Source organism: Callionymus lyra, chromosome 4 (genome assembly GCF_982586985.1).
Source record: "Callionymus lyra chromosome 4, fCalLyr1.hap1.1, whole genome shotgun sequence".
In the NCBI taxonomy this organism is placed as follows: Eukaryota; Metazoa; Chordata; class Actinopteri; order Syngnathiformes; family Callionymidae; genus Callionymus; species Callionymus lyra.
The window spans coordinates 34,638,404-34,662,790 of NC_141821.1; the positions used below are offsets into that span (position 1 = coordinate 34,638,404).

At 39.2% G+C, this 24,387-nt stretch overlaps 1 protein-coding gene across 1 annotated transcript in view; it reads right to left on the reverse strand.

Annotated features, from left to right (window-relative positions):
• The window catches only part of ptprn2 (protein tyrosine phosphatase receptor type N2), a 145,422-nt gene that overhangs the window by 31,006 nt on the left and 90,029 nt on the right, over nucleotides 1–24,387 (reverse strand). The window contains exon 12 of the mRNA XM_087789989.1: nucleotides 225–440. Within this exon, the coding sequence (XP_087646115.1) occupies nucleotides 225–440 (216 nt within the window). The remainder of the gene's footprint in view (nucleotides 1–224; nucleotides 441–24,387) is intronic.

Here is a 24,387-nt window from a genome sequence, read left to right on the forward strand (position 1 = left end):
TTGGAATTCAAGCAGCTCTTATTTTCAGCTTTTAACATTTACATTTTATGTCATTAATTAAGAGATTTGGTGGTTAAATAATGGCAGAAATTTAAATACATTTTTAAATATGTTGCATGATTGTTCAACTGCAGCTTTACTATAAGACCGGTTGCTCCAATGGCAGAGCACCGGCAAACCCAGCCTGTGTGTGATTGGCTCCTGCTGAGGAGGGATGCTCTAACCTGATAGGTTGCGGTGGCATCGGTGCTGGTGTCAGTCCCCAGACTGGCCAGCTTCTCCTTCATGCGGAGGTGTGAGCGCTGGCGGACGCAGAAGAAAGTGGCAGACACGGCCAGAGCCACCAAGATGAAGAGCATGCACAGGATGGAGAGCAGCACGAACTGGCCCGACTCCACCCGGGTCTCCTTCACCACCGGGATTTGGGTCAAACTTCCTCTCTGGAAAAAACACAGACAAGCAGAGAGAACCTGTGTCAGAGCAATAAAGGTTGTGCATGATTGACAGCAAGTTAAGCTTGCTCCGTACTTCCTCATCGCCACCATTGTCCGGCGGGCCACGCTCATTAGCCGGCTCCAGCCCCGGTTCTGATAATGTGCATTCAGACTCTGTCATTACGTCCTCTGCCCACTTCACACTGTGTTCCACTATAGATATATCACAATACCATTTAGTGCGGGTGTGATTCAGCCTGGCACTGTGCAGCTACGGGAGACTGGGTGACTAAAAGCCTGTGCTTAATTAGCTCCTCTGGTCCTGAGTTTGGTCGGATTAGGCTCCGACCCAAATCACACAGCCAAAGAATCGTAGGCCTGGAGAGAAAGGCATCTCAGACCGGCCCTTTACACAGCCATGAATAAAACATCTGTTGAAAAGGATTGTTTTATAATGTGCTGCTATATCATGTTGGAGATTAGCAACGCTTCATAATGAGGTTAAAGTCAAAACCAAACAATGAAATAAATTCAGAATAGCTTCAATAAACCGATAAAAGACTTTTGTGCATTACTTTAAAGGTATATAAACTATAGCAATACTGATTACTCGTGTATCACGGCAGACATTGTGCAGTTAAAAAAAATCCACTTTAAAGCACTGCAAATTAACTTTATAACTCAAAGATGTGATTATTTAAGAATCTATGATAAACCCTGAAATATGATATAGTATTGAATAGTTAGTGTGTTTTGTTTATAAAAACGAAAATAAAAAAAACATGTGCTTACAGAGCAGAGGAGAAAGAATACCTGTTTTTCCTCTTTTTTATTTAATCATAAAAAAACTACATAAATTGACTTTTAAAGTTATTAAGGTAATACTCTCATTTCATACTGAATAAAACCACTAATATATACGGTACTGGTGAGCAATAGCATAGCATTTCACTTCGAAAATTACCATAAATACCATAAATACCTAAATAGTGTAATCATAAATTATGTAATATTTGACAAGATGTTGCAACATTAAATAAGAGAAAAATATAATTACAATGTGTTACATCTTACAAGATGTTAGACATGGGAAATATCTTCACGAGACTGCGTACATACCTAAAAATAAGATTTTAGAAAATAATTTACATTTTCAGAGATTATGAAAAACGAAAACAGAATTTAATAAAATACTTAGTTGTGATAAGATGATGACAATATATCAAAATGTTTCAAAGGATTACATCAGATCCACACTAGAGTGAAACACACACGTACTGCTTGCTCTAATACTATTTAAGCAGCCACTGCAGGTTAAAGAGGCAGAATCAACATCATACATTAAAAAGCTAATTTTCCTATGCTCTGTGATATCATGTATGAGATTAGTGCGGGTCCACTTAGTGCAGATCAACTCCCACTGGGCCTCACTGATGCAGAATACTTCCACCAAAACCCAGATAATTAGGCTAAACAATTTGGCCGGGCAATTAATGGAACCTGTGCAATAAAGATTTTCTTGCTAACTTCATTAAATTCACACAAGAAAGAAATTACACTACAGCAGCAGCGGCAGCACACTTGCCAATAGCGATACATCTGTAAAAGGGCAATATCAATAACGGCTGCACAAAATGCATCAGGAGGCACCTAATTGCCGGCATGTTACATGGAAAAGATTGATGGTCGACGTGAATCAAATCAAGTCTGGAAATAATAAAATAAGGCATTAAAAATGGCAGGGCCCTGACATTTAGCCGGGGGCCTTTAATGGGGCGTCTTATGGATGGCTACATCTTGTTATGCCGTTTTCAAAACAAGACACTTCACCTTCGACCGCAAAAAAAGATGTGGTTTGACCTTGTGTCTGGTAATTGCTAATGTTTAAGCGGCCGTTGTTCTTTTTGGATGAGCGTGTTCAGGCTTGGCGACGGTTTGTGTTGATTGCAATCGCTGGGAGTCGAGCTTCAATCAGCTTTGAAGAGCTTGGAAAACAACAAGAGGGGTTTTGAAGAGTATATGTGATGCTGAAGGAGAGGGGAGATGGCTGCCGTCCAATGACTTGTCAATGTTGTTCAGCGATCTAATGAACTTGCCGATGGCTATAATGATATTGGGATTCTTGTTGAGAATACCAAATGTCTGGAGAGTCTGCGGATTTCATATAAAAGCTGCAAGAGAGCAGAGATTGAAGTCCAGACACCTAAAAAGATCGAGACGGCCAACCAGTGATGCCTATTTTTAAAGCACCTTTCCCCAGAATCTTAGATAAAATTGTACTTAAATACATCAGCAACTCCATCCTACCCTTCATTTAAAGTATATTTTAATTTTATTATTCATATTTTAACAACAGGATGTAGTATACGTTTTTGCAATCAAAATAAATAAAATAAAAATCTAAAACATATAGAACTATACATTAGAATTTTTTTTCTACTTATATTCTTCTCGTCAATTACTGTAAGTGGCAATTATTTGCAGTTAGACCTATACTAAAAATAATATTTCTAAAAAGAATGCAATAAATCGCCACAGTAATAAATGAATAAAGCTATACGATGTTGATCCAACTATTGTAATTATATTAAAATCCTTCATACTATAAAAGAGCTGCTCTTTTATAAGCCATTACTCTGTTGTAAAAATGTAATAACTAACAAATTATTAAATATTTCACTGTGAATGAAAAAACAAAACAAAATGAGAAACCAACTGTGCACAATATATACAAATGAAGGGAATTCGTTGTTCGGCCTCAGAAAGACTCCTGCTTCTCTCTTCTATTCACTCTGACTCAGTGGGAGGAATAAGAAAATCTAAAAAGGGGGAGACGAGAGGGGCAGATGGATTTCGGTACTCTGGATTATTCAAATGATATAAGGGAAGGTCAAGCGGAGAGGTGCTGTTGGGGCGGCCGGTGATCCTTTCACTCTCAGCACAATGCATGTGAGAAGTATAAGAGAAATATTCCTCCAGACGCTCACGGTAGCTCACTGCGTGTGTTCACTGGTCTGTGTTCAATAAAAAACACGTTTGAAAAAGGAAATGGTGATTTCTCATCCACATCCAATTATTGTGTGTGAAGAGAAAAAAAAAAAAAACTTCCATTACTGAATATTTTCTATTTTAAACTGCATTATTTTATGCATAAACCAGTAGAATCAGACACGTGTTAGAAATATACAATACTGCCTGATCAAAAGGGGCGTGTATTTTGAAAAAAAAAAGACTTATTCAGTAATTTTTGTACTTTATAAAGAACGATTTAACATCTTATCACAACCTTTACGGCCTGATAAGTGCATCAACATTATCTGTACGATTGAACTGGATCCGGTTTGAAGGTAGCACCAGCCGCCAGATTCCTCTGAAACTTTTACCCCTCCTACATCCAGATGTGTCCACAGCAAACACTCTCATTCTTAATTCATCATTGACCCAAATCGTATGAATAAAAATCTTTTTGATTAAATCTGAATCCGCGAACAATGATAAAATAATTAAAAATAAAGAATCTGTAGCCTTTTAATTTATGGAAAAACAATTTAAGTTGTAAGCATTATTTTAGGGATTTAAGTTAGAGGATGGAAAACCAGGAAGATGAACGATGTATTAGAAGCAGATAATTACCCAAATCCATGTCGCAGCGAGCAAAGGCGCGAATGTCTTGTATTCCAGAGAGCATTTTGAACCACTGACGCTCAGTAGCAGCAGCGGAGGATGGTCTGTGCGTCCGCTTCTCTTGCAAAAAAAAAAAAGTTCCCCTACGAGGCTCTCATGCGTTCCCCCCAAGCATCAACAAAAGACTGCGGCTTCAACACGAAGATGAAGAAAAAAGGGTAAAAAAGGGGGAGAGACAGTAAGAAAAGGGAGAAGAATGTGGGACATGCCCGCCTGATTTTCCGAGCCGCAGAAGAATGTGCAGAAGCCCCACTAGTGAGTCCTTTCAGCGCCTCTGTGCCGATGAAAAGAGACGCGAAGGTGGTGGGGTTGGGTTTTTTTTTCTGCCATCGTTTAGTTAAGGCTGAGCCCCTCCTTATATTCAGCAGCTCAGGAGTCCCCCCGTCCGTTGCACATGTCACATCCACTGGTTGCTATAGCGATGCCTCCACATGTTGTCGACAGTGAATGTTCAAGGAGCGATGCCTGGCTAATAGGCTTGTGGGCCGAGGGTCGATGTGAATGGACATAGGGCTAGTCACTCATTTGTTGAGCTACTAGGGGTCTCTGTGTTTGCTGTGTGAATTGCTGTTTTCTCAGGCTCTTCTCTTCCTCTGCGCCTACTCCCAGGGATTCAGCAATGTGAGCAGAATGAGGGAGATGGAGTCTTTTCTTTAAAGTCGTGCATTCAGAGCTGAAGTGAGAACTACAATGGACGGCTGCCGCGCTACACTGTAGTTGTAAACTATATGAATGATGCATGGGAGGTTTGCTGCAGTCTGAAAGATGCCCGGCCCCAAACTAAATTGAACATAATTGGATAAATCCTTTCTGTGTTGTCGTCAATGGACTGAAAGGGGGAAATTGCTTAGTTGAAGAAGTTTTAAAGATAAAACTATGGCAAAATGCTATCCTAATTAGCAATCAGAAGGAAAAAGCAGGTCCAATGGAGAGCAACAGCTGCACTTAGCAGGGAGAGAGAGAGAGAGAAAGGAGGATTACAGGGAAAGAAAGGGAGAAAGAAAAAGAAAAGGGGCGGTGAGGAGAGGAGAACAGGGGTCCTGTCAAATGCAGATGACGAGTCTTGAGGTAGGGGGGAGGGGGTGTGAAGAGAGGCTCTCCAGTTTATTTTTTCCATTCAGAGAGCCCCCCCACCCCACCCTCCTCTTCTCCATTGTCCGTCTGTGTGACAGCTGGAGTTGGCAATGTGAAGGGGAGAACAAAAAGCAGCTCGCTGTCCAGCCTGAGTTCGTGGTCGCGTCGGACGCCACCCTTCCTTCCTTCAAACAAATGAGCCAACCGGGCGGCCCTCAGAGAGCGAGAATCCCTAACCGAACAAAGTCAAGCTGTAGCGTTTTCTAAATGAAGAGCTCCTGCGCTTTGATTCTTCAGTCTGATGTCCATATTACTCGGCTCTACTACTGTACCTGCAGGTTTGCACGTCTGCTGGTAGCCTCGGACTTCATTAGAAAAGTGTTTGTGACCCCTCCCTGTCCTAGCTGTGACTATTTCAAATTCAAACAAACATGATACGTTATTCATCCATTTCTGTTACCATGTCAGGGATTTTGTAACTTACACTGAACTTTCAAAATAAACCTTAAAAAGAGAAGTCTTCTTGCATTTTACCCACATGCACTATGCAATGTATCCGTTGCCCGTCCGGTTCTTTTACACCATTGTTCCATTATTTTATTTACCTACACCTTCCAAATGCAGTTCTAAGTATTCAAAACATTTGGTCAAAAATATCTGTAGAAGGTTTATAAACCCCATCTCTCCTTGCCTGTATTTTGGAGTCTTGTATGGGGAACAAAACCCAATAGGTATATCATCGTAGACACTAAACTTTGAATGTGCAGGAAGTGGATTCCCTGCTACTGTAGAACAGTACCTAACAGGATAGTTCCTTATCGATAGGAAATGTGGCTTTAAGGCTTTCTTGTAGGATAAATATAGTAGGCCAGAATGTTTTTAACATTTAAAATGGTCTTTCAAAGTGAAGCTGAACCAAAGAAATGGCCCTCAATCTATCAGTGGATCCATGTTTCCTCCCTCACCGTTGGTCTTGAACTTTGGAACAATCAAGGTAGAATCAAAGTCAGACTGAACCCTCCCTTTAAGATAAGCTTGGTAGACAAGTCATCATTAATGCTGCCCATTTACATCTCAAGACGCAGGCATGGTCAAGGTATTCTGGGCATCCTCAGCTGCGAGCGGACAGACCAACCAAAGACATGACAGAGAGATTATTTCTCTTTACCTGCCTACTGGGGCAAAAAAGTCTGGGCCTCTTGGCTGCTGGCCATGAATTCATGGTGGTAGACAAGAAGATATGTCTACCTTTGAATAACACCGGAAATCTCACAGAACAATGAAAATCATGTGACCACTGTGGATCAGAATCTACTGATGGTTCCTGAACACACTTCCAGACCAGAGGAGAGAAATCCTTCCAGAGGGTTGCTCCTAAGCTTTGAAATTATCTTCTTCTCCCTCTGCGTTTAATGGATCTACTGACTCCTTCAAGAAACATCTGAAGACATTATTATTTGTGCAGGTTCTTCCTTGATTTTCTGGGATTCCTGTGTTTGTCTTATTTGTCTTCATATTTGAAAGTATATATTTCAACTGTGTATTTTTTTTGTTTGTTTGCACTTGGTGACCCTGGTCTAGAAAGGTGCTCTAGAAATAACATTTACTTAGTTGTGTATTTGGAACATGTTTTCAGCAACATGTTACAAATAGTGCTGATCCCTTACTTTTACTCAGAAGGATCTATATTTGACATGCCTGATGATGTTTAGTAGAATTTGATAATTTATTAAATGTATTTCTATATTGTTTACGTTCGTAAAGTTAATTCTGTTAAAATTCTCCCCAACCAAGTCCATATTATGTACTGTGATTGTTGTGAGTACAGAAAAGAACCAAATATCTTTTTTTTAAGTCTAATTATGACATAATATAGTGTATATGTATTGTAATGACATACAAATAACCACAAAACAAGGAATATAGTAATAATAAAAAACCTTTTTCCTTCGATTTATGGACAATAAATACTAAAAGAAAAAGTACAGTCATAAAAACAGTTAACAAGTTATGTTTAGAATAGAAATACTGAAACATGTAGTTTACAGTTTTTCTCTGACATTGGGGTCACATGAAACAAGGGGCAGTATGTGGTCTATATGGTCTATTTAGTAGTGAGAAAAAATACAATATGGCCTCAAACACCCAAAAAAAAGAAAGTGTATTTTGCAGTGTAATAATGTCCAGTCATGCCAGTATATCAGAGACACAAGACAAATATGTTGACGCAACAATTCACCAGGTTAGGCGGAGACTGCATGCTCAAAAATGATAAATGTGTTTAGATGTGTGTCGCTGTAGATTTGCCTCCTTGCGTATTATGATTTTCCGCCACCCCAATTCTATTTTCATTCCTGTTGCCAGAAGGCAGGAAAATGCACCACAATGCATTCAAATCACACTTCTTGGTTGTTTTCCTGTTGTGCTCACTGCACTGCTAATTTAGGAGGGATATGAGTAGTGCATGCTGGGAGTTCTTTATGTGACTGCCAGCTAGTGGTTTATATTACTGGAAAGACTCCATACATATCATGCCTTTGCTGTTCTCAAGTGAACTGGAGCAGAGCCACAGAAGACAGCATGGTCACCCACCTGTCAGCTGTATCTAAATCCATTCAGACAAGAATATTCCCCTGATAGACGAGTGGAAGCAAAATGTACGACTAGAGAGAATCTTCACCTTCTGTGTCGAGGAAACCCTGACTATGGCACTTAAACCTAAAAAAACGGACACCTCCTCACACTTTTCTAATGAGCACAACAATTTCACTGCACCGCCGAGCGAAGGCTGTCGCTAATGGTTATCACACCGAGGGCTGTTCAGGGGGAACGTCGGTTCACCCGTACTCACAAACCTACAACCCTGAAGTCGACCACATGGTCATGGTGATACTCGCTGCCAGACGTCTTCGTTGCTCCAGTACTTCTCCGCGTCAACACAACTTCCAGGAGCCAGGGGGAGTGGATGGAGTCTTATCAGTGCTGTGCTTCAGTATTTCTCTCCGTGACACATTTTTAATAAAAATGCAGGTGAGCTTGTTTAAACAGCGACAGAAGGAAACACGCTGCTCCGCTTGGTGTCAGAGGCGGAGAGTGTTGATGAATGTTAAGCAAATGTCAGGACGAGAAACGCTACCCAGGTGGACACATCCACTGCTGCTGGTGTACATGAGCGACTTGAGTAAAGGGATTAAAAGACAATACCTTGTTTGTTTTCGTGCACCTACACCCTGTTTATTTACACGTGCACACTCTTGGAATCTACAGTCTTGCTCTCGTGAGTTGCAGTGCAGGAGCTCCTAAACCAGAACTAAATATATTTAAACAAACAGAAGGGCAGCTTGCAGAGAAGAGGACCTGGATTTAAGCTAGCAGCGTCCACTTGACAATCATATTAAAATGCGATCAGAGGGAGGCTAACAACATTTGTAGCGCAGCACAGGACTTAACTCAACAGCTGCAAAGTGTACCTGCAGTCCTTATAAAACAGGTGGAGCTGCAGAAAAAAATGTGTTCTTTTGAAATGGAAGCAATAAATTATTCATAGTTAAATCAGGGTAGAAATGCTCCACTACATCTGGAACAGTTTTAGATAAATGTGCAATTCTCCAGACATTATAGGCTTTTGTGATGTGATTACAGAGTCCGGATTTGTTTTAGTTATTTGAGAACTCACATCTCTGAATACTGCTATAAGAAAGAGGAAATCAATACCTTGCTGCTAAACACTTTTGAAATACATGCTGTGGTTTGATAAACACAACATCTGTTTGTAAATCACATGAATTTGTCTTGAGTCACCCATTAAGACATAAATTAATAATAAATAAACTGTGTTGGTTAAACTACAAAATGATGATAAAGCACACTAAAAAACAAATGCTAACATACTTTCATCACTTTCTTTTTAAATGGCTTCTTTTTAGTAAGGCAACCTGACATCAACAAAATTAGATGTTATTTACAGGAACAGGCGAGAATGTAAACAGAATAAATACAGTAGCTGTAAAATGCTTTGGGCATTTCACATGTGATACAATGAGCTGTCTTATTTTTATTATGATTTGCTGCCACATTTATTAATTTCTAAATGTTTATTTATTTCATATTTCCTTAAGTTTGTTCAAGTTTTGTTTTTGAATTTTATACCAGTGATTAGCCATTTTAAGAGCTTTCTCATTAAAGGATTGCAGGGTTGTCAAACTTCTTACTAAATCAGGAAGGAAGCTGTGCTGTTTTACTTACAGTCCGACCCAAGGTCAGAAAAACGTTTTCTTTTTAGCCTGTGTATGCAGAAAGAACTCACCTCTGGTTCATTTCCTTGAGGCACAAATATATTTTTGATATCTATCTTTACTCAAATTTAACATCAACTTTCTTTCCTGAATAATTATTATCGTATATAACCGATCAAAAAACAAATGATACGTTTTTACATTTCCTTTTGAACGCTCACAAAAAAATGTTTCAGACGATTCAAATAAACATTAACACATTTCATATAGTTTATAATTAATGAAGTGGATAAGAAAAATCTGAAAATATTAATTTAAGCTCAATGCTTTATGGACATCCATTTAGAACAGTTGGATCGAAGGCACATGAGTATAAATTGGTCTAACGGCAGTGCATTGGTTCATCACTCCATCAGGAAGATCCAGGTGTGTGTTTTAGCTTGTGTGTGTGTGTGTGGCGTGTGAGTTCAGCCATTTCCTCCAGATGAGCTTGTTTGAATGGAGCTGATGTGAAACCCAGCCAAGACGTTGCCCATGCCAAGTAGTTCAAAGCAGTAAACATCAAGGTAAATGCAACGGCTGTCATCTTGACTACATTTAGAGCGTGGAAGCAACCCACACAACAATGTGCTCTTCTAAAACGGCACAGCGTTAATGCATCAGATGCTGAGGTGGAAAATCACATCATATCTGTGAAATGATGAAAATGTTGTGATCCTGCAGGACAACAAAGACAAGCATTTTTGATATTCATTTAAACAGCAACATGTGTAGAATAGATGCTGTAACGTTACACATCATGCATTATTCATAAAACGGAAAACATGCACAAAAATCTAAAACGTAATTAGACGCTGGTTTAAAATGAGCTAATTTTAACAGAGAAAAATGTATCTGATGTAGGACTGATTTAACAAGGTGTTTCAAAGGTGATTACATAATGAAAGAGGTTTCTGTGTTAAAAGGAACATCTTGTGATGTCGTTGTGACATTTGAAATCTGGATTTTCCTCTGCCACTATCGGGTATCTGGGCGTGTGTGTCCTCCCAGTTCCTTCAAAACTTGACTTGCATAACAAACGTATAAACTGCCAAAATGTATATCTGTTTGTACAATTATTTCCCTCACAATTTTGTAAATTTGACGTTGAAATTTTGTTTTGCTCTTCCCAGTCACAGAAGCTTTTCAACTTTCTATGATTAATTTTTGACCAAAACAAAAGGAGATTATTAACAAAAAAAGGCTGTTTAGATATCCATGATTGAAACCTGTATCCTAAATTTGTATTTGTATTTGTATTCTATCTATTTAATAATCAATTTAATTAATTTAAGTGATTCCACTAACTTTCGCATAATTTAAATCAATTATATTTTCATAACAAGACACTAAAATGACTTGTAAAGTAGGCAGGAGTTTGTTAAATATTTGTAAAAACTATTTCAATTAGTGAAGCTAGTTATTAAGCTAGTAGGCCACAGCTTTTAGTATATCTATTATTATTTTCATCCTGTTTTCTGAAAATGCTGATGGCCATTTAAAGTGCTCTTTTGTGCTTTTTTAAAAATGTTTATTTAAAAAAGCTTTTATTGTGGTGAGTCAATTTCATTATTTAGATCCTACAAACCAGGACCGGATTTCAATATGCTTGTTTCCCACCCTTCACACCTGTTGTTTGCTTATGGCATTTTAGTAAATTATTCAGAATCCATGGTTCAACCCTCTCCCCTCCTCACACACGTGCAAATATCTGTGCAAGCAAATAAGCAAACAAACACTGGTGAATACAAAAAAAACATGGTCAATCCACCTCAGTGATGTCTTTACTCATCGTTCAGTGGTTAGCGAATACTTTTATTGACACTTAACTTGTCTGTTAGTCTCAGGTGTCCTTCTCAGTGTGTTGATGTGAATGTGACGATCAATCCGCATTTTCTCCAGTTTTCTATATCTTACCACTTTTTGACGAACCAGATTTGTCATTAAAGGTCACTAAAAATATGCTGGTTGATAGAGTTAATAAAGTTGGTTTAACCGCCATCTTGTGACATTACATTTAGGGGCCCTACCTGCGTCACCTTGTGGTGATTTCAAAACACTACACCCATTTCCACGGAAACAAGATGGACGACTTCTTCAGGAGCTACCAGAAGATGCATTTCCTATACATTGTCGATGCACATTAGATTCATAGGCTTTTAGACACTCAGCGAAAGTAGTCAAGATAATAATAGAACAAAATAAAAAATATATATGTTATGATAGCCGCGGTTTGAAAAGAACAAAGGCACATTAGTGTAAGTAGTAATACTCACAGACACATCTTAGAATCTCTTTGTGTTGAAAATGAGCTCAAGTAATGACCCAGGTCACAAGTTACCTCCAGAACTAGAGTTGCTTCAGGCTCATTCTGAGCCCTGGAGAACCAATGTTGAGCCCAAAATATTGAATAGTGTATCTAGTTTCAGTGCAGCAAAGCAGTTAAAAAATTGACTCCCTCTTGCGCTGTTAGGAACTGAGGACAGCATGTTGCACATTTTACAAGGTCAGGTCAAGGTCAAGGTAAGGATGGCAACTACATACTTGTCAAATTCACACTCACGCACATAATCTGACCTCCTGGGAAGCCTTTTTTGTCTTCTTGTTGTAGTTTTTTATAATGTGTTTTTTCCCCTATACTTGTAGACATATTAGCTGAAGCAATATTTTTGACACAGATTAAGTTTGAATTTTCAATAACTGACAGCCATAATTAAATACTTAGAAACTGGCACTTGGCCAGAAAGAAGAAGAAAACAGGCTAGAGATCCGCTCAACGTTTGCGCTGTTGCGCAAATTACACTCAGCATTAATCATAGAGGCAAGAATAATGTTCAAGGTGTAATTAGTTTTTGATGAAGGATATTAGAATACTGTGGGTGAAAAGTCATTAGATGCAGAATAAAGTGACCCGTCCAGACTGCAGGGTTTAGAGGAAGACAATCAAATTCGAAAGGTAATTGATGGTAATGCTTCACTCAATTATATCAAACCATGAGAGACAAAAAATAATCTCATCAAACGTCCGCAAAAGACGGGAAGAAAAATGCTTTTAATTGTTTTTGTTGGAATAGAATGCACACTACTTTTAGACTATTATGTTTCAGCAGGCTCGCTCTCTCTCTTTTTTTTATCTTTCCAAACGATGGAACCGCAATTAATTTTGAAAGGAGGAAAAACAGAGAGACAATACATCAAGTCACACATGAGTGGTGGCAGGCAGGGATCCGTGGGCTGCTGCGGAATAGCAGAGGTAGGAAAGGTAGCATTTATAATTGAAATCCAAGTCACACGAGACCAAGTGGGCTGGAAGTCTGTGATACTGAGGCTGACAGTGAAAGGACAAAGAGAGGCACTCTGGGACTACAGAGGGTTGAAGTGACGTGGCCTTCTTACAGTCCAGCCACTGTAGCACCTGAAGGATTGTGGGGAACCACTCTTTCTTTAGAATCAACCTCTAGATCAGGGAACGTTGAGAGGGAAATATCTTTGTCAAGTTGTTTAGCAACAACTTCTGAATCCTGAGGTCTACACCATGCTGGGCTGAAACAACATAGTAGCTTGACTGTGTCAATCCATCTGATACAATCATCTAGGAACTCAAGCCAATGAAAGGGTTGAACATCTTTGTTTTTGCCCATGCTATTAGGCTTCTTTTTTTTTTTTTTTTAACTTAATTTACTTTATTAATCCCTCTGGAGATCACCATAGAGAAATTAGATTCCAGCTCACAGCAGGCAATGGAAGGTACAGAGGTTTCATTAAAGCAAGAAGAAAAACAAAGTGCAAATAAAAGATCAAAGAGCAAAGAGATAACAAAGTGCAAATATAAAGGGCAAAGAGATAACAAAATGCAAATATAAAGAGCATAGAAATATTATATTGTATCATAGAAATATTTATGAACACAACTTTTACTGGTACATATTTTGGTTCACTCTTTGCCTCGATATGTCTCTCAGAGTGTTCTAAGACAAATGGTGTTCCTTCTATTTATTCAAAGAGGTGAATGTGAACGCTGTACGTGTATTCACAGCACACCTAATAATAGAACCTACGTCCCAAAAAGTTATTTTGAATGCTGATGAATATAAGAAGTTATACAGGGCAAAGAAGAACATTCTGATAAAAAAAAGGTATAATACTATGATATTAATAGTTTTATATACAGACCTGATCTAGTACATTTATTGCATTATTTTTTTTAATAATGAAAGCTCTTTGACCTACACTTCAGTAGCTCCTGAATGCGACTTTGTATTTATTTTTCCTTTTTTTTCATTAACCTTGCATGAATATACTGTGATCAGAGACATCATTTTGTTGAAAAATGAATCAATCTATGTTGTAATAGCTCATGGCTACAGTGAAAAGGTGTAGCTTGTTCCCCTCCATCAGACAGAAGAAGTAACATTGCGACAGCTACGGCACATGTCTCTGACATTGATTGAGGGACTACAAAGACTCGCCATCACTTCTCCTTCAATGTTCATGAACAGGTATGTTATTTCCTTCTTTTATTTAATGTGTCTTCTTTAAAGAGTGCTGTGTTTGGATAACAACCCGGGAGAGACAGAATCAGTCCTGCTGCTCCGGCTTCATCAGCCACGATAATTAATTATCTCTCTTGAATACTAAATACTTTTAGTCCATATGCAGACCCGTGTGTTCCCGGACTCCCACATATTGAGGGCACTTGTCTGAGCATACGCTTCCGTGATCAGCTTGGACTTGTGTAAGTGAAGATATGGATGTAGAGCCACAGGAGGCAGGGAGGGGGAGGCTAAAGGTCACACGCTGTGTCCTATATTCTCATCAGAGTCTGCATTGAGCATTTTATCGCCATGACAACGGTGATCCAGCATGCGCCTGCAGGGAGTAGCGCGTGTGCTTGTGTAACCCCGGGGGTCACTGAGGGGGTAACTTGGCACAGACACCAATAACCCACACCTCCAAGACTAAAGGAACGTGGGGCGGCGTTGAGGAGTGGCAGGCGGCCAAAGGGGAAGCCAGATCTGCTCCGTGACAATCTCACTTGACAGCCGCTGACTGCGTCTGGACTGGAGGCGAGTGCTCTGATTTCTCCCCTTAATTACTGCTAATCGGAGGTATCACAGCCCATGCTAATGAAGCACCACCGGCCCGGGGAGGGCTGCACACCAACACCCTGCCTGGCTCGCAGCAGCCCCTTCATGAAAGTCCACTGCCCTCTGGCCAATCCTAGAAGCCCGTCAGACATTAAAAAAAGAGGGTGGACTGTGTGAATCTGAAATGAGGCGCTACAACTTTAAAGGGGAATCATCATATATCCTTCACATCTCGCTCCAAACCGCAACCTCTGGCACAATCACAAAGCGCAGCTGATCAGAAATTCCAGCAAAATTAATTATGAGTTCCATCAAGATTCTGACAGCTCAGTAACATAATAATACGTGGAGGACTCATTATCGTAAATGCATATAATCAATCCGGTCTATTTTCACCCACAAACATAATTACACCGTGTGTCTTTTTCCGTAGAGCCGCGACCGCTTTCTCCTTCCATCAAACGCAGTGAACTGTGACTGACACTTGATTGCAGGAATTCTCCAGTTGACATCGTCTTTTTTAGTCCCATTTTATTTATAATTATGATTATTTTTCTAAATGGAATGCTTTCTTCCTAAATGAAATGATTCTCCCTAATCCAAAGTACTAAGTATTTGATTTCTTTTGATGAATTTCTGTTCTATTTATTATAGTCTCTCATGTCTTTAGCTTTTTACTTGCATCCATGCAAAAGGCTTATGTATATATTTTATTTCATGTATTTTCGCTTTACTTTCTAAAAATAATCCACCTGGTTTGGCATGTAAAACAAGATTATGGTGCCGGATTATTACTCATGTATTCTGTTTCTTGGGTGTGTTTCTGTTGCTGTACTGGGTATTGTGTCTGTGTTTTCCTGTATCTGTGTTGAGTTGGTGTGTGTGTTTCATGTGCTTGGGTTTTCATGTGTTGAGGTTGTGTGTTTCTGTTGCTGTGTTGGGGTGTTGTGTTTCTGTCTATGGTTGGGGGTTGTGTGTTTCTGTATCTGAGTTGGCTTTGTGTGTGTGTTTCTGTCGCTGTATTGGGTAGTGTGTGTGTTTGTATTTGTGTTGAGGTGGCATGTGTGTGTATTTCTGAGTTGGTGTGTGTGTGTTATTTTGAGCTGTTGGTGTGGTGTGTGTGTATACTTATATCTGTGTCGTTGTGGTGTGTGTTTTTGTATCTATGGCGGTTTGGTGTGTGTGTGTTACTGTGTTGAGGATATGTGTGTGTTTCTGTATCTGTATTGATGTCATTCGTGTGCGTTTCTGTGTTGGGGTAAAGTGTGTGTGTTCCTTTTAAGTCTTGGGATTGTGTGTGTGGAATGAATCGTTGTTTGTTTTTTGTTTCCTATGGTTGTCAATCTTGGGTCAGCTTTAATTTAAAAAAGTTGAACAAACAACTTATTTAAAGGCAGTCATGATTATCCACTTCATTTGTTCAAGTGCATTGTGTGTTGATTTTTGAGTTGTAAATCAATCAGATTTAACACACTTCACTTAATAACTCAATAATATTGATTAAAGATCGCAGTTACACAACACCATTTCACAATTTCTGATGCTATGTTTACCATCCTTTTTTCATTTATTTATTCCGTTTTGGTCGGTACTGACCACTGCATATTAAAAGGGTTCATCGAGGAACTAAGTAGTTACGCAACACAACGTGTATGTTCCAAACAGATCCCTGGCAGAACCAGCTTCTCTCTTGGTTTTCGGCTGCAGTTGCACCAAAGAGCCGGGTGAGCTTGTGAATGTAAATAGACGTGACTGGCAAGCGTGTACACATGGACCAGAGCTTGATATGGAAAGTCCAAATCTCATCACAGCAGGACTCTTCTTCAGTTCTCAGCATACTAGTGCTGTCTGATCTTTTTTTCCCAAACCTTTGTATATAGGCCACGTTTGCAACGTTTGCGTCATGGAAGTAAAAAACATTACTGAAAGTGAATTGACTCCAGAAATGTCAAGAAGTTTATATATTAAAGTACTTTTTGTGTTATTGAATGGTGTCCGGGTCATTAGCTGCTAACTCACTGCTGGCAGGCTCAAAAACTGATATCTATTCTATTTAACGTCTGGCTTTTGTGGCTGGCGAGAATGGACTTTCATCATGGGAACACTGTGACTGAGGGGGTTCCAGGCAATCACAATATAATGTTATTGAGCAGTGGATGTTGTCAAGCCATTTAGCAGCAGATTGGTACAGTTTAATTTCATGCTTTATCGTCACAAATGGAAGATATTCATACCCCCTCCCCAATCAACGCCATCGTATAAAAGACCATAACGGCTCATCAAGCAATTTAGTTGACCTTGCGACGCCGAGTAACTAGCAGTTACAGCAGGATTCACAATTACAGTCAATTAAAGTCAATAAAAGCTGATATGACAGTTGATTACATTTAATTTACCCGGCGTAAAGTGCCTTCCATATTGTGAGCTCTCGGAGCAATCATTAATCTACTCACTCGCATCAGCCGGGAAATGTAGCAGCTTCTCAGTTTGTTGCCCAAATGGTGTTCTGTTATTGATGTATTAAAGTTTGACGAAGATCGATGACAAAACTATTTCCTTTTTAAAAAGGCAGCAATAACTATTATTTATTTTTATATTGCTGAAAACATTCTGAACTTTTTGTACGTTTTATAAAAAACACATTATGTGAGATCTATATTTCATACAGAATTTCATTATTTTTTCTATTTAAAAAGACAAGAAAAATAAATGTTTATTTCCTAATTTAAGCTGTTTCCTCATTTTAATAGCAGTTATTCAGAAAAACAAATAAAAAGGTAACTTGGGACCCCCTTGCCATCGGCTCAGCACCTGTGAAACGAGCCACAGGTGGGCGGTGCAACGCGAGTTGGCGGCAGCCTTTGGTGGGAATGGTCCTCGGATGCAGAAGCTAGCTTAGTGACATGAGGAGCCTGAACTGGTGCATGAGGTCAACAGGTGCGGGCTGTAGGACAGATAGTGTCTGTTGTTTGTGAACACTGAATGATACCATCAAGCTGAAGAAAAAGGCCTTTCAGGAAAGTGAGGCCTGTGGAGGTGAACGAGATCCACCCAGAGTTGTGGGGCAACTGTGGCTGATACACCTCTGCAACATTGCATGGTCATCAGGGGAAGTACCTCTGGATTTGCAGACTGGGGTGGTGTTTTTTCTTTTTAAGAATGGGGATCATAGGGTGTGTTCAAATTAAAGTTGGATCACACTCCTCAGCCTTCCTGGCAAAGTCTATTAAGGTCCAATTTTGGAGGAGCAATGTGGTTTTCTTCCGGGGCCAGGAATTGTTGATCAGCTCTATACCCTCGACAGGACCCTTGAGGGTTAATTGAATTTTTGCCCAACCTTTCCATATGTGTTTCATAGATCCAGATATGGCATTCAACCACATCCTTATGGGAGTCCTGTAGAGGGTTCTCCTGGAATATGGGGTATGTGATACCCTGATTAGGGTGTATCTTCTCTGTATAAACGGTGTCAGAGCTTGGTCTGCATAGCAAAGTGGTAAGTCAGACTTTTTGCAGTGAGTGTTTGATTGCAGTTTGTCACCAAATTTTGTTCATAACTTTTCGAGACAGTTATGTCTTTTTCTAGATAAAGGGCAACACTCCTGATGTTGAAGAGGTCTGGTTCGGTGGTTTTAGGATTTGGTCACAACCTGACGGAAGGGTGAGGGAAGAATGGAGAGGGAGAACGACAGGCATATTGGGGCAGTTAAGCAGACGCTTTACTGATCTGTGGTGGTAAAAACAGAGCTAAAATACATACCCTCGTCAATGGTCACAAACGTTGGGTAGTGACTTAAAGAACCACATCATGGGTCTTGCTGGTGAGGTGTTCAGGTATGAATCAGCGTTATAAAACTGCAGGGGAAACTCAGGACACAATGGAGAGCCTATGTCTCTCTGTTGGTCTGGGCTCGCCATGGAAGTAGCGGTGAGAGGAAACCAACTTACTATTTTTTTTATTTGAAAAAAATAATGTTGTTTGTTTATGGTTACTTAATATTCAAGAAAAAACTGAACACAAAACCCAAAAAACAAGACTATATAAGCTTTTCATTAAAAAAAAACCCTGTTCAAAATGATTCCTACCAAAATGTTAAACCTGACTTTTTCAATATAAAGGATTTGTTTTGATTCCACAAAGATAACACGGGCCACTGTCTGGCCTGCAGCAAAGGCTTTTCCCGCTGCTGTGCTCGTGAAGGTGCCAGATGCGCTCGAGAAGAAGCTGCATGATAAATGGCAGAAGGTGAGCACACTGATACCGAGGCCAGGAGCATCCTGCCGGTGCGTCCTGCTGCCAGTCCCCTTGGCACGTGGTTTGTCAGGCCAAACGGCAGCTGCATCCCCGCCAATGATGACATTTAAAACCTCTGCCACGGTATCCAGCTGTGCACCCCACAGGTTCCCCCACCGTCAGTCTGCCCAGAGCTCCTGGGCCAGTCCCCGCTGCTGCTCTCTGTCAACACACGGCTTTAAACAGACAGAGCTTTTGTTTAAACATGCAACACAAAGAGTTGAGGATGGACGCTCACATGTTTGTCTTATAAACATGCAGATACATGTTAAGGCTGCATGCTTATTGACTGAACTCTCTGTTGCATTTTCTAAACCTTCGCTTTCATATTTTTTGACAGAACTCCAGACTGCAGATGAGGCCGGTGACTGAGCGTGACACATCACAAAGGGAATTAAAAAAAATGTAATTAAATGATATTCATCCTCCATAAAAATATTAAACAAACCAGTCGTCTTAAAAGTCTCACTCAGGTTTCTAAGCTTCAGTTAATGGTGAGTTGAGAGTTTTTCTGCTAAGGACCAGAGTTGTATTAATTAATAAACAGAATTGATGAGCTCTAAGAAGTATAACAACCAAACAGAAGAAAAGCTAGGTTTGTTAGGTACAGTTTATTATGGAGCTCTTTGAAATGTGTTTTTTTTTCATGTGTGTTCTTGTGTTGTCTGCACTATGAAATGAATCAATTATCTAACAAGATGTAGCTTTACCTCAAAAAGAACTTCTTCAAAAAACTCAATCCTTATTATTATATTTAATGGAACATGCTGAGATTCACTACAAGTGGTTCAAATAAAAGGTTTTTCTTCAGCAGAAAGCAACATTTACTCTGGCAGAAAATAAAAAAGAAACAAACAAACCAATTAAAGAACTGCCTCTAGTCACATACTGAAAATAAATGAGCAATTTTAAATGAAAACTGTTATGTTTAACAAAATCAATGTTTTGTTACCTCTTCTCAAATATTGGTTTGTGTCCACTATATTATTAGTTATCAACCCAGACCCAGAAGTCTAGTGGTGTAAGAGGCATTCACAGGAAACTTTAATAATAAGAATTCAAATTTTTACATTCCAAGCGATGAATCAGATAAGTATTTCGTATTAAAGGTGGTCCCTAAACGAGGCCCAGTACCAGGCTTTTGTGAGCCAGCCACACCAAACTTTTTTTTTTCTTGATTATCAGTTTGAAAGGTGATAAACGTTTACATAAGCCTGTGAATCTTGATAGATCAAGATGCTTCTTGGTCAAGATTACTCAAAAAATAAACCTGTAAACTAACAAAAAAGTTAAACTAACTTGACTTAACCTTTTTTCTGTCTATGCTATTTTATTTTTGCTTTATATGGTTGAACTAAAACTATGTGTTTGAAATGTATTTCTCAAGAATGAAAAAAATGCAAGTCGATCCCTTAACTGATTCCTGGCAACAGCATTTTGATTCTCTTGCTCGTGATCACAGCTCACTTTGTTAACCGTAGACGACATATGTTGGTTTTCAATGATGCAACTGTGGTCACGTTATTGTGTTGCTGCTGAGTTGCATGGGTCCCTCGGTAGCTTCAGCCTGCTCCCTGACATTATCGGAGGCAGACATGTTTCCCTGCCCTCATCCAAGGCTGGTTCAAACAGCACATGTTTGGCTCATTTTCACCCAGCTGTAAAAGAGTAAACTAGATTTTTGGCTGGATAACCGGTGACTGTCAGACCAATGGGCGAGTCAAACATGGCTAAGGTTGGCAATTATTGAGTCTACATATGTTTCACTGAATAGATTGAATACAATCCGAATAGACTATGGTTTTAGTAAGTGGGATCTTACTTCTATGTTTTATGTGCTAACCATGTTCTAAACCAGGGTTGTAAAGTTCAATCATGCAAGGGACCAAAATCTTTGAACAGTTTGAGTTGCCGCCAAAAAATGTATATTAATCCAACGATCTGTGACATGAGTTCACAGTGAGCCACAAAAAAGGACTTGGTGGGCCAAATTTGGAGCCGGCCTTGAGTTTACACATGCTCTTATAAGTACAAATCCCTTTGTTTATTTTGTTGACTCTGGAAGTCTATTTAGAAAATGTTAAATGGATGATCAAGATGCTTCTGAAAGCAACAACAACCTCAAACATCATGTTTAATTCCATGCTAAATTCAAGTCACCGTTGCTGGTCTTGAAGATTCATATATAAAAGTTGACGTTGAAGGCCAGCTGAGTTGTTTACTCGAACACCAACGTTAACTGTATTGGCATTCAAATATATATATACTGTATATATATTTGAATGCCAATATCAAACATCAGGAGTGTTGCCCTTCAACCAGCAAGTCAGTATCTGGATTTAACAAAGGCAGCAGAACTTAAAAAGAAGCAGAAGGCAGGAGAGTAAACACTTTTACATCCTGACACTCATTAAAAACACACAAGTCCACTCTCACTCTGTGGAGATGCACGTCACGATATACAGAGAGCCAAATACCAAACTGCATGGCCCGGTATCAAAGGAATTTCTACAGTCCAAAGGTCAGGTGATGGTAAAAGGTTGCAGTGAAACGGAGCTGCTGGACGGTCTTTCATCAGCGGGAGGCAGCTGGAGTCTCCAAAGAGGCAGAGTTACTGAGGGCTGCAGGCACAGTGGGGCTGCTCCGCCATGACATTTCACATCCACATCCGCAACAGAAATGGCATTTTAGTCACTTTTAAAACGCCAGATTGTCCCTTCTCCAGAGCGGTTATGTTTTTATTAAAGGAAACGGAACATTGAAATGCAGCGCCGCTTGATTGGTGGACAAAACCTCAGAAAAAAAACCTTCACTATTTTAATAGAAAACAGATTAGGATAAAAAGTTCATATCTGAGTTTCCTAAAACAGCCTGAAAACACAATATCTTTTGATGTAAAGCGAAAAGTTGCTCTCTTCCAGATCAATTTGAACGACTCTTATCACACTTATTTATGAACGTTGTGTTCTGCCTCGTACAAAATGGTCAGCGCCATATTTTGGCTTTGAAGTCACTTAAGAAGTTGTTTGTCCCACTGGCTCAGAAGAAGTCTGTGCCGCGTATTTGTTATGAAGTTACAGCCACAACATCAGGGTCTGCTAGATTAAAGGGATGCAGAACAAGCTGATACTACTTAACAGAAAAAAAGAACATGTGAGTGGAACGCACAAATAAATATTCAATGGACAAAGTCACAATTGTGTTTAAGTATTCATGTGTTTCCTCAGTTTTTCATCTTCAAAACTTTATTCTCAAGGTCATGTTTAAAGCAGATTTCTGAATTAAAGTGCTTCTTTTGGTAATTATGAAATAATGATTATAAACATGCCCTATAGTCCTGATCCTTTCATGTGGTGCTGCAGTGTCCGCTAATAGACACATAAAAATATAAGCTAATTATTATGAAAGAGGTCATACCGTCATTAAAACAAATGATCATCAAAGGAGAGTTTTGACTTTGCTTATGTGCATCAAAACCCATCTAACAAATATGTCCTTGCATGGCTACAGGACCTGAATATGGAAAACAAATCCTTCGAATCTGTTGTAAGAGGAAATCATTACAAGTGACCTTTCACTACTACGAGGTCATTGTCTCGCAGCTTTTCATTTCACCAATAATGTGACTAACATCATGAGATTGTGAGGTTTCTCCGCTGCCTCTCTTAAACTAAATCACAATGGCGATTCTCATAAATCATCTGTATATTAACTAAAACTACTCATAGGGAGTACAAATTCTCTGTTTAAAAATGATGTATAAAACTAGTGTCATCTGTGTCCAGTCCAATTCCTGAGATCTTGCCTGTGTTTGAATCTGTTTAAAATGATCTAAACGGCTGAATTGTTGTGAATCACATAATGCATGTTTTAATTTCATTTTAACATAAAATCTGTGCTAGTGATGCATGATTATGGCGATCACGATTATTCTGATGGATAATAGTGTTTCCGTTATGAATCACTAATTACTGATTTATGAATAAGGTTATTCATTCTTTCTTTGTTCTTCTGACCTGATATACTTATTTCAGTATGCTTGAAGTAACCAATGCAGCTTCCAGCTCACTAGTTTAGGCAGTTTAAAGAAGTATGAACCGTGTGGTTGGACGATTACTGGAGCAAACAAGAGCCTGTTTAGATTGCAGCGAAGCCACATTGTAAATGTAATAATGGCAGACGACCATGGCTGTTCAATCGTGACCCTGCATAAAATGTGATTCATTTTACAACCATGATCTACACTTTTTAGTTATAACCACCAAGAACATGGTAAACTTCCCTGTGTCTCTCACATAGAATAGCACCTTATTGATTTAAAATTAATTAATTTAAACCCAACTACCATTTATTTGCTCATTTTTGGTCATTAGATAGATTCAGGTATGATCTGTTACCACCTGAAAAACACAATAAATACACACATCTATAAATTACTTACTTACATCTATAGAGGCTCGGTGATCAAAGTCAATCTACAATTTTAACTTTCGATTTATTGCTCCAGAACTCACTGCTCCCACATGTGACGATAGAACAATCCAACATTGATATATAGATAATAAACGCTTACCAAGAATGTATTGCATATTCCTTCATGATACGTGATATTATTCGTTTAATTCAAGGGGGTTTATATATATCTAGTCCACATGCTTGTGTACTTCAGCCCCGCAGCAAGAACACAGAAGAAACTTTGGGTATTATACTGTATTTAGATGTTTATCTGTTAAAATAGTTTATTCTCTTGTGTCGCTCCCTGCTGCCGAGCATTGCTGTGTGTATTTCCACGAGCTACAGCAGCCCTTTCGCCTGCTGCTTCACCAGAGTGCTGGTGACTCACCCGTCACTCACCTCCTGCAGAGGAAGCGGAGGTGGGGGGGAGCAAAGGATTCTCGATCAAGGATATTTTTTTCAACCTTTGGGAATGATTCTGCAGCGAGCTTTGACATGCTCGGCCTTCTTCTAACAGTAAAGGCTGTTTTTGTGTTTAAATGTCCAGAGGGTTTTTAAAAGGGGAGAAGAAAGTCGAGGAGACGTTTTAGCCTCGGCAGTAAAAGATGAGCATACATGACTCTTGGCTACTTATTTACAGACAAAGTTCAAATATAATGATTGTTATTGTGCTTATGTTAGTCACTATTAGTCAAGGATTTTTCTCGAGTTATGATTTCCGACATTTCCTGTTTAATACCTTTTAATGACCTGAATAGATGTATAGGACAGACTCTTACCTTTAATATCTAGACCACTGCTATCAACACCTTTAATGAGGTGTTTCCAGTATCCAGATTTAAGTGAGAACTCAAATATAAAATAGGAAAAGCAGTCGACTGGTGACAGGGTGATGGGTTGCTGAATACCAACATTGAGGCTTTCACGTATAAGAAGATATACATCATGACACCATCCACACTTCAGGCAAGATTTGATGCTCACAAGCTACTTGGAACCATAAGCAATGGACTTTCAGTCTGTTTTACTCTTTGACAGCATGGTACTTAAGAGATAAAAAGGATGGTCAATTTGATTAGTGATTA